General features: G+C 48.3%; 1 protein-coding gene across 1 annotated transcript; it reads left to right on the top strand.

Annotated features, from left to right (window-relative positions):
* The first annotated feature begins 1,001 nt into the window (after positions 1-1,001).
* Positions 1,002-10,332, top strand: PSMD2 (proteasome (prosome, macropain) 26S subunit, non-ATPase, 2). Its single transcript, XM_010855695.1, has 21 exons — positions 1,002-1,181; positions 1,646-1,702; positions 2,115-2,279; positions 3,076-3,197; positions 3,363-3,587; positions 4,124-4,282; positions 4,425-4,569; positions 4,748-4,808; positions 5,051-5,197; positions 5,345-5,451; positions 5,649-5,776; positions 5,985-6,072; positions 7,386-7,548; positions 7,674-7,775; positions 7,940-8,085; positions 8,323-8,406; positions 8,614-8,782; positions 8,872-8,966; positions 9,181-9,307; positions 9,729-9,847; positions 9,995-10,332. The coding sequence occupies exons 1-21, from the start codon at positions 1,047-1,049 to the stop codon at positions 10,175-10,177; spliced, it is 2,727 nt and encodes a 908-aa protein (XP_010853997.1). The 5' UTR covers positions 1,002-1,046; the 3' UTR covers positions 10,178-10,332.
* Positions 10,333-11,051: the final 719 nt, after the last annotated feature.

Genomic DNA, 11,051 nt, shown 5'->3' on the forward strand with positions numbered 1-11,051 from the left:
TTCTCACCTTCCAGATACATACACATACACAGAGAAGAACTTTTGAGATTTGCCTGAAACACTCAAGAATTTGGGAGATTGAAAGACCGAGTTTCAGTCTGATTCTATTACTTACTACGATTTTCTCTGTAAAATGGGCACAATCCTACCAAATTCAAAAAGTTGTGAGAACAATATGTATCATTTGAAATAAGACCTGACATAAACTATGTTGGTCATATCCCTCCTAAGTCATAACAGGGAGAGGAAGACCAAAAGACAGATGGACAAAGACCTTATCTTCTTCCGTTTTTAGCTCCAGAACTTCGCCTTAGGGCGTAGGACTGGATGTATTTTTTTCTACTTCATCTGGCTCAGCAGGTGGATTTAAGGTGGTAACCACATCCTCACAGTAATATCACAGCACTCTTCTTCAACGGGTGGTGATGGTGATGGTGATTTAGTCGCTAAGTCGTGTCCGACTCTTGCGACCCCATGGGTAGCCCGCCAGGCTCCTCTGTCCATGGGATTTTCCAGGCAGTAATACTGGAGTGAGTTGCCATTTCCTTCTTCAACGGGAGAGGAATGTTATTAGGTGAATATGCCACGGGGCTAGATTTATTACACAAACTTCACAAAGACTGCAATCAACAGTCCAGTACTTCAAGAATCTCGTCCATTTGTCCCAACACGCAGCTAACTGGGGTGTCTCCGTGGGTACTACTCACACTGCGGCCTTGGCTCACAGCCAGTTCAACTCCTACTGCACCGAGCGCCCCCGAATCCCAAACAGCGTTCGGGAAACTCCAGGTCCGAGCCTCTGGGACTCCTATAGCGCATGGGAAGCTGGGAATTGTAGTTTTCTCGTTGCTCTGATAGCGAAGTCAGCGGTTGCTCAGATAGCGAAGTCAGCGGATGGGGACTCCCAGGCCGCGAGGGTGGGTGGGTCGCCGCGGCGTTTCCGGTCGCAGGCGGGCTTTGGAGAGGGAGGTGCCGTGGACGATGCACGCAAAGACACCTGGGAAACGGGGCGGTGCGCGCGCAGCGGGCCAGCACTGGCGGTGGAGATGGAGGAGGGTGGCAGAGACAAGGCACCGCTGCAGCCCCAGCAGCCCCCAGCGACGTCTCCCGGCAGCGGGGACGAGAAGCCGAGCGGCAAGGAGCGGCGGGATGCCGGGGACAAGGACAAAGAGCAGGAGCTGGTGAGGCGCGGCCCCGGGAGCTGGCGGAGGAGGCGGCCATGGGCTGAGTCACGGCGGTCCCGCAGGCCTTGGACTCGACTCCCAACGGCCCCGCCGGCTCCGGGAGAGGGCAGATAGGGCGATCCTCGGGGCTCCCGGCACCCCGCCTCTCTGCCCCCTCTCCCATCCTCCGTTCCGCGCTGTCACCTCCGCCGCCCCTACCAGCCCTCACCACCTTCCTCACCGCCTTCTCGTGAGGTGGGCTCGGGCTGGTAATTGTCACCCCCTTTTTTCAGAACGTCTTTCAAGCAGAGCCTGGCCCAGAAGTCAGGCTGCCTTCCATCAGGTCTTCTCACTCCCACTCTCCTTGTCCACCTGGTTCCCCCTAAGGAGGCAGGCTCACTCTCCTCCTGCCCCAGGGTGATTGGGAGGAGGATGTGTTTGAGATTCCTTCTCTTGATGGGCTTCTTCCTCCAACTCTCCAGTCTGAGGAGGACAAACAACTTCAGGATGAACTGGAGATGCTCGTGGAACGATTGGGGGTGAGTCACAGTGTTAACAAGAGCCGGTGCATATACGAATCTTTCTCACTTGTTTTATTCCAGTTTGGGCAGCAACTCTTGTATGAGGTATAGAGAAGGATGGAGTGTATTTTAGAGTCATGTTGCGTATTCTAGAGTCATGTTGCAGTCATGTTGTGAGGGAGGGGAGTAAAAAGAGATGAAACATTTTTGTGGCTTCGTTTAATGGGAGAAACGGTTCTTGAACTCTTAACTGGGGACATTTGTTTTTGTGCCAGGCAGTGTGTGTGTGTGTGTGCGCGCGCGCGCCGGGAGCTGGACAATCCAGATAGATGAGACACAGCTACTTTCCTAGGGGAGTTGTTAAACACTTCTGTATTATGACTTAAGGGATGAGATTTCTTTTATCTGAGCCTTGATATCTCCTGGTCAGGAGAAGGACACTTCCCTGTACCGACCAGCCCTGGAGGAACTGCGGAGGCAGATTCGTTCTTCTACAACTTCCATGACTTCAGTACCCAAACCTCTCAAATTTCTGCGTCCGCACTATGGCAAACTGAAGGAGATCTATGAGAACATGGCCCCTGGGGAGAATAAGGTAAAACTATTCCAGAAGCTGGTGGAGGCCTAGTTTGGGAATTCCTTTTCATCTAGACCATGGGGTTTATGGTGAATCTCAGGAAGCCTAGTGGACCTGAGATCCTGAGCAAGTTCAACAGAACTCATCATAATCAAAACACTCACGTAAGAGTGAGTTGATAGGAAGATTGTTTTCAGAAAGGATAATTTTTTATTCAGAAAAGATAATAGTTTCTGTTATTTATGTTGGACCTTGAGATTTTATTATCATGATTTTTATCAATTTACTTTTAACCTTAATTTTTTTCTATTCTTTACATCCCATGCACCTATTCTATTTGTTTTATCTCTGGAGTATTATCCCCAACTCAGTAACTTTTCTGCCTGTTGGTACAACCCTAATCCAAGAAATGTTCAGTTCTCACCTGAACTACTGCAGCAGCCTCCCAACTGACTGACTGTCTTCCTTTTTTCTGTGACCTCCTACACAGTTTGTCTTTCATAGAGCAGCCATAGTGATCTTTAGAGTGTGAGTCTTTTCTGCTTAAAACTTTTAAATAGTTTACTATTGCAGTTGGAATAAAATTTAGAGTCTCCATCTTTCTCTGCTCTCCCCTGGCTAGCACCCTCCAGTCATGTTGGTTCAAAAGGGAGATTGCAGCAGGCTTAGGTAATATAAAATGTTTTAAGCTTTTAACATTAGATTGGTAATATAATTAACATTTACTTTGGGGGATAGTGACAGTGATCTTGATTCCATAATGTAACATTCCCCTTACCCTGAATTTGACTTCAAAGGACTGATTTCTTTGTAGCGTTTTGCTGCTGACATCATCTCTGTTTTGGCCATGACCATGAGCGGGGAGCGTGAGTGCCTCAAATATCGTCTTGTGGGCTCCCAGGAGGAATTGGCGTCATGGGGTCATGAATACGTCAGGTAAGACCTTTTCTTCTTGGGAAGCTAAAGGGGTTCTGAGTTATAGTCCTGAGGTCTGTCTTAGAGTACCAGTGTATCGAGTTTCCCAGATAGTGAATTCTTTGACCCACAGGGAAGTGCTTCCGGAGAAGGTCTGTTTCTCTAACAGTCTGGGCCTGTCCATAGGCATCTCGCAGGAGAAGTGGCTAAGGAGTGGCAGGAGCTGGATGATGCAGAGAAGACACAGCGGGAGCCACTGCTGACCCTGGTAAAGGAGATTGTCCCCTACAACATGGCCCACAATGCAGAGCATGAGGCCTGCGACCTGCTCATGGAAATTGAACAGGTGGATATGCTGGAGAAAGACATTGATGAGAATGCCTATGCAAAGGTCTGCCTCTATCTCACCAGGTAAGTGAGCAAGGTAGGGAAGGGTGGCAGGCCTACCCTCTCCAGTATTTCTTTCTCGGTTGTGACTCCTTTATTTTCCAAGAGTGTCTGCTTCAAAAATAGCAATCAAGCTGTAGTTAATTTGTTAATGTCTGTGAACTTCTTGAAGACAAGAGACATCATGTTTCCTTAGTAGTCCCAATAACTAGTGTAATGTTTAGTGTATAATAGGCAATCAATACTTTGGCCACCTGATGCGAAGAGCTGACTCATTTGAAAAGACCCTGATGCTGGGAAAGATTGAAGGTGGGAGGAGAAGGGGAGAACAGAGGATGAGATGGTTGGATGGCATCGCCAACTCAATGGACACAAGTTTGAGTAAACTCTGGGAGTTGGTGATGGACAGGGAGGCTTGGCTTGCTGCAGTCCATAGGGTCTCAAAGAGTCAGACATGACTGAGCGACTAAACTGAACTCATAGTAGGCATCCAGTATCGGGTAAGTGAATTAAACAGGGTAAATGAATATCTGATTCCTTTATTATTTTTACTTTGGTAGTTGTGTGAATTACGTGCCCGAGCCTGAAAACTCTGCCCTACTGCGTTGTGCCCTGGGTGTGTTCCGGAAGTTCAGTCGCTTCCCTGAAGCTCTGAGATTGGCACTGATGCTCAATGACATGGAGCTGGTAGAAGATATTTTCACCTCCTGCAAAGACGTGTATGTAAGGGAAAAAGTGGGCGAAGTGATAAGCTGATGGATGGGACATGTGCATGAGGCAGGACATGTAGTTTCTGGTTAGGGCTTGAAGGGCTATTCTAGTCGATGGGGGCTGAGCAGATGTGGTGGCTGTCTCCCACAGGGTTGTACAGAAACAAATGGCATTCATGCTGGGCCGGCATGGGGTGTTTTTGGAGCTGAGTGAAGATGTGGAGGAGTATGAAGACCTGACAGAGATCATGTCCAACGTGCAGCTCAACAGCAACTTCTTGGCTTTAGCCCGAGAGGTGAGATTCTTTGTCCTTACCCATCAAGGTTTTTTGGTTTTGATTCCACCTGGCATTTTACCTCCCTGATGCTTCTGACTAGACTCTCCTTGGTTAGAATTGCCATTCAGTGGGATAACAGAAGGGATGGCTAAGGGAGGACTTGGGGAGCAGTTGTGACCCTCTGACTTTTCTTCAGCTGGACATCATGGAGCCCAAGGTGCCTGATGACATCTATAAAACCCACCTAGAGAACAACAGTGAGTGGACATCTCCATGTGTGTGGGGATTGGAGGATTGTTAACTGTGCTTCTTGTATTGAGTGTTGGCTTGGCCCAATATGCTTGTCCTATAGAGCTCAGAATTCCCACATGCTTTTTCCCTACGTCACTGTTGGGGGCCACAGATAGAGGATTCCAAGGGGCCAGCTCAGAATCACCTGTCATGCTATGTTCCTTTCTTGTTCTACTCTAAACCTTCATTTTTTTCCCCTCCTTTGCAGGGTTTGGGGGCAGTGGCTCTCAGGTGGACTCTGCCCGTATGAACCTGGCCTCCTCTTTTGTGAACGGCTTTGTGAATGCGGCCTTTGGTCAAGACAAGCTGCTGACAGATGATGGCAACAAATGGCTTTATAAGAACAAGGACCATGGTATAATTCTGTTCCTCTTCTGTGTAATTTTGTTCAGTCTTTTTGTCCTTCTAGGTGCATGTGTTATAAGGGATTCCCGAGGCAGTTCTTTATAACAGTTTTTCAAGGGTAGAGCCTAAAAGACTGATTGGTTTTTCCTTGGTATAGGAATGTTGAGTGCAGCTGCATCCCTTGGCATGATTCTGCTGTGGGATGTGGATGGTGGCCTTACCCAGATTGACAAGTACCTGTACTCTTCTGAGGACTATATCAAGGTTGGTCTGGGCACAACCCACTAATGCAGACATCCCCCTCCCATGTGCTAGGGCCCCCTCAGGGCCTCCTTTTCACTGGTAGGTCTGCCCGGTTTTTGACTCCAGTTAAGGCAGATGCTATAATGAGGCCCATGTGGCATCCTTTGTGGTGAGGAAGGTAGAGTAGCCCAGGTGAAGAATCTGTTTGCATTTTGTAGTCAGGAGCCCTCCTGGCCTGTGGCATTGTGAACTCTGGTGTCCGGAACGAGTGTGACCCTGCCCTGGCACTGCTCTCAGACTATGTCCTCCACAACAGCAACACCATGAGACTTGGTTCCATCTTTGGGTAAGGCTTCTTGCTTCTCCTTTTGATAGTACTCAACCTGTAAGCTCTGTGAAAACAGAACCGGGCCCTTCCACCTTTGTATAGCCAAAGACTACCACTGTGCTTATTTGGCTCTTGGTGACTGTTGAAATGACCAGTCCTCATTTTGTTTCTTCCTTGTCTTATCCTCGGGTATGTGTTGGGGACTGTCTCTCTTTGGCTTTTGTAGGCTTGGCTTGGCCTATGCTGGCTCCAATCGTGAAGATGTTCTCACCTTGCTGCTACCTGTGATGGGAGATTCCAAGTCCAGTATGGAGGTGAATAGAGGTTGTTGATCATTTAGGGGAGGTAGGAAAGGTATTCTGAGTCCTTCCAGTCTCTTGTAAATAGTGGGGAAAAGAGTGTGTGTATTGTGGGGCGGTGGGGGAGGGGAGAGAGCGGGGATGTGTATCATTTCAGTGAAATTGCTTGGAATTGGGTTTCTAAGCCTCAGGGGACATTGAGGCTAAAGAGTTAATGTTTTAGTATTGAGTTCCAGCCCTTGGGATCCATGAGGAAGTATCAGACTAGAGTGGGGAGGAACTTTACCCAGCTTGGGGTGGGTATGCTGTTTTAGTCATTAGCCAACCTTAAATTTTCTTACTTGTGTAGAATCACTTTCAATTCAGTTCAGTTCAGTTCAGTCGCTCAGTTGTGTCCGACTCTTCGTGACCCCATGAATCGCAGCACGCCAGGCCTCCCTGTCCATCACCAACTCCCGGAGTTCACTCAGACTCACGTCCATCGAGTCAGTGATGCCATCCAGCCATCTCATCCTCTGTCGTCCCCTTCTCCTCCTGCCCCCAATCCCTCCCAGCATCACAGTCTTTTCCAATGAGTCAACTCTTTGCATGAGGTGGCCAAAGTACTGGAGTTTCAGCCTTAGCATCATTCCTTCCAAAGAAATTCCAGGACTGATCTCCTTTAGGATGGACTGGTTTGCTCTCCTTGCAGTCCAAGGGACTCTCAAGAGTCTTCTCCAAAACCACAGTTCAAAAGCATCAATTCTTCAGCGCTCAGCTTTCTTCACAGTCCCAACTCTCACATCCATACATGACCACTGGAAAAACCATAGCCTTGACTAGACGGACGTTTGTTGGCAAAGTAATGTCTTTGCTTTTCAATATGCTATCTAGGTTGGTCATAACTTTTTTCCAAGAAGTAAGCCTCTTTAGTGATGGATAAATAAAGTGTGGTGGCTAAAAGCATAAGTTTTAGTCAGACCTCAGTTCAAATCCTGCCACCTCTGCTTACAGGTAGTGTGAACTTGGACTTGTGACTCAATCTCCTTAGGCATCCTTTTTCTTGTCAATACAAGGAACAACAGCAGAACCTGTTTCATGGGGTTTTTGTGAAGATTAAATGTTAATAGTATGCAAAGCAGTTGATGTAGTGGCTGCTTGATGCTCTCGTCATTTTGGCCTGTCATCAGAAGGGGGTTGTTACCTAATGTGGTTTCAGTGGACTCCAGGAGTTGGCTCTCTTGAATCAAGATAGGTGAACAACTATTTTAACAACTTAATATTTGATAACTTAATACTTTAATAGCTTGATATTTAGTAATGCTAAGTATTGATTTTCCCATTTCTAGGTGGCAGGTGTGACAGCTCTGGCCTGTGGAATGATAGCAGTGGGCTCCTGCAATGGCGATGTCACTTCCACTATCCTTCAGACCATCATGGAGAAGTCAGAGACTGAGCTCAAGGATACTTACGCCCGTTGGCTTCCTCTTGGACTGGGCCTCAACCATCTGGGTGAGAGAATGTCTCTCTCTTTGGGCAAAAGACTGGTATTAACTGGATACAACAGGGAGAGTTTATGAGTCAGGCTGTGCTGGAAGAGAGTATCTGTCCTCTGACCCCTTGAACCTCTCCTTTAGGGAAGGGAGAGGCCATCGAGGCCATCCTGGCCGCTCTGGAGGTTGTGTCTGAGCCATTCCGCAGTTTCGCCAACACACTTGTGGATGTGTGTGCCTATGCAGGTCTGTGTGTTTGTTCCTCCTCAGGGACATGTCACTTCTTTCTTGGGCCTCCTTTCTTAGTCATCCTGAATTGCCTTAGATTCTTTAGCTTGGGTTCCTAGAGGAAGCTTTTCCTTGGTGGCTTCTCATCTCTTCCCTTTCTTTGCCTGACCACCCTGCCCCAGGCTCTGGGAATGTACTGAAGGTGCAGCAGCTACTCCACATTTGCAGTGAGCACTTTGACTCCAAGGAAAAAGAGGAAGACAAAGACAAGAAGGAAAAGAAGGACAAGGACAAGAAGGAAGCCCCTGCTGACATGGGAGCACATCAGGTTCTGTGGGCAGCTGAGCACATTCCAGGGAGGCTCTGGGAAAAGATAATATGGATTTGGGTTTGTTTTAGAGCCTCTCTGGGCATTGCTGAGTGTTGAAATAGCACGAGACAAGGTTCCTGCATGAGGGGTCAGGGTGTGCCCCACAGGACAGCTTTTTCTTCTTAGATGGCTTGAGTCAGGGGTGAGTTTTCTGTTCCATGAGCTTACTGGGCTTTGCTGGCTCTTCTTTTGCAGGGAGTGGCTGTATTGGGGATCGCCCTTATTGCTATGGGGGAGGAGATTGGTGCAGAGATGGCACTACGAACCTTTGGCCACCTGGTGAGTATCACATGAAGATTGAAATGTATTGGTTTTGATGCCTAGAATTCCCCCAGGAGATTTCCCTGATGGGTTTTCTCAGTCGGGAAATGGTCTTTCTGCTGCACCCTTGCTACAAAACTTAAGGCCCCATCTACCCATCTGTCTGTTCTTGTAACTGAGCTTGTTCTTTCTGCTTTCTATGACACCTTGTTATTTTATCACCAGCTGAGATACGGGGAGCCTACACTCCGAAGGGCTGTGCCTTTAGCACTGGCCTTAATCTCTGTTTCAAATCCACGACTCAACATCCTGGATACCCTCAGCAAATTCTCTCATGATGCTGACCCAGAAGTGTCCTATAACTCCATCTTTGCCATGGGCATGGTGGGCAGTGGTAAGTATTGGTCAGAAAGAAATCTTAGGCATCTTGGGGGAAGGGTTGAACCCCTTTCTTCAAGCCTCTGTAACACTTAATATTTCCAGGTACCAATAATGCCCGTCTGGCTGCGATGCTTCGCCAGTTAGCCCAGTATCATGCCAAGGACCCCAACAACCTCTTCATGGTGCGCTTGGCACAGGTAAAGAATAGATCTGTTCTCCTTAGAGTGCGCGTGCCAGGGGAAGTGTCTGTGTGATGGAATGGAGACATGATGCTGTGTGAAGGGAAACCTTAAATCTGGCCTGGAAAGGAGAATGTGAATGAGTCGTGAGATTTGTGTGGCCGAGTTAGGTGATTTCTCCTTAGACGTGACTTCCCCACCTCCACTTCTCTCTGTATTTTTTTTCTCCCAGGGCCTGACACATTTAGGGAAAGGCACACTCACCCTCTGCCCCTACCACAGTGACCGGCAGCTTATGAGTCAAGTGGCTGTGGCTGGGCTGCTCACCGTGCTTGTCTCTTTCCTGGATGTCCGCAACAGTGAGTTCCTGTCAGGAATCTTCCCTGGTGGCACAGAGTGCCCTCTTTCCACCCCTAACCAGGGCCTCTTTGGTAATTTAGGAACAAGACCCAAGTTAACTGTGTACTCCTCTGGGTTTCTGAGGTTCTTTGGGCCTCATGAGACTTCAATCTCTCACACTTTTGATCTTAACCAAAGAGATTTCTTTTGAAGATGAACCGAGCCCATTTTCTGCCCTGAGGGGAAAAGTGATTATCGAGTCTGTGGGCTTTAGGCAGAGTCAGGTGGTGGCATCTCCAGTTTGTAGTAGGGTGTCTGTGGGGAGAGCTGTGGGTTCAGCTGTACAGCTGAGGGGTTAAAGAGTCAGGGTTGGAGTGGGGTCCCAAGATTTAGGCCTGCTCTGCTGCCTTTAACTGTATTTGTCCTGTGTGCTTCCCTCAGTCATCCTAGGCAAGTCGCACTATGTATTATATGGACTGGTGGCTGCCATGCAGCCCCGAATGCTGGTCACATTCGATGAGGAGCTGCGGCCATTGCCAGTGTCTGTCCGTGTGGGCCAGGTGAGGGGCTGAGCAGAGGGGAGGGCCCAGGCTGTACTCCAGAGCCTGTAGAATGCATATATGCCATTTCTCTGAAACTGGGATGGGCACTGGGTTGCTGTTGCACTCCTATCAAGAGCCCTTCATCTCAATTTTCTCACCCTACAGGCAGTGGATGTGGTGGGCCAGGCCGGCAAGCCTAAGACCATCACAGGGTTCCAGACACACACAACCCCAGTGTTGTTGGCTCACGGGGAGCGGGCAGAATTGGCCACTGAGGAGTTTCTTCCCGTCACCCCTATTCTAGAAGGTTTTGTTATCCTTCGGAAGAACCCCAACTATGACCTCTAAGTGGCCACCAGAGGCTCTGAGCTGCAGCTGATATGTCAGCAGGTCATGATTCCTGCTGCCAGGGGTGGACACTGCTCCAGACCTTTAGGGGAATCCAGACCTTCTTTTGTTACTGAGTGTGATAACTTTGTTGAATAAAGACCTTTATCCCCAGGTCCCTCTGTGTCTATTTTCTGGGATATTGTGGCTGGAGGCCACACTGGGGTGGAGAGTGGATATGAGAGAGTATTGTTTGTAGCAGCTCTGAGCCTGGGCTAGCAGGAAGGCTGCTGTGAATGGAAAAAGCCAAGCCCCTTTTCCTCCTCCCTTCTTTCTTAATCATCTTAAAAAGTGGTTAATCTTTAAGGGGCATGAACTTTGAAAAGCTTATAAACGTCATGAATCTCCTTTTAGGAGAGATATGTATACCAATTTTTATGCAAACTCTTACAAATAACTTTCCAAGGGGCTTGTAGATCCCAAGCATCCCCCCTATTCCCACCTGCCAATGCGCACCCACCTCAAGCCCGTCATTCCCTGGCTTTGGACTAAGGATCTCTGCTCTTATGAGGCAGCAAAGTTAGCTCCACTCTTCCTAACTTGACTTCTGTGCTGCTGAATGAAATGGACATCTTTACCTTCTATAACCCTCTTGTCCTTTTGGGGAGGCTGCTAGTTGAGGGATTTGATCATGTTAACATTTACCTCTAGGCTGTTCTTGCAAAAATGGTGCAAGAAAGCTTGACCCTGACCTTCCTCTTTAGTAGAGCAATGGGAAAGAAATGGCCTCCTTCCTGGAATGTAATCACTCATGATCTGTATTGCTCCTTCCTGGTGGGGCTGGTATGAGTATAGCTACAATACCAATAGGGGCCTGGACCCCTATGGATGCAGT

This window comes from Bison bison, unplaced genomic scaffold (genome assembly GCF_000754665.1).
Source record: "Bison bison bison isolate TAMUID 2011002044 unplaced genomic scaffold, Bison_UMD1.0 scf7180017864367, whole genome shotgun sequence".
Lineage (NCBI taxonomy): Eukaryota > Metazoa > Chordata > Mammalia > Artiodactyla > Bovidae > Bison > Bison bison.

What these genes read in the sequence shown, in the direction of transcription:
- PSMD2 (XM_010855695.1), top strand. Translation starts at nt 1,047, where the DNA reads ATGGAGGAGGGTGGCAGAGACAAGGCACCGCTGCAGCCCCAGCAGCCC. An exon ending in AGGACAAAGAGCAGGAGCTG is followed by an intron (nt 1,182 to 1,645) that starts GTGAGGCGCGGC and finishes CCAACTCTCCAG; the next exon opens with TCTGAGGAGGACAAACAACT. An exon ending in CTTCTGAGGACTATATCAAG is followed by an intron (nt 5,452 to 5,648) that starts GTTGGTCTGGGC and finishes TGCATTTTGTAG; the next exon opens with TCAGGAGCCCTCCTGGCCTG.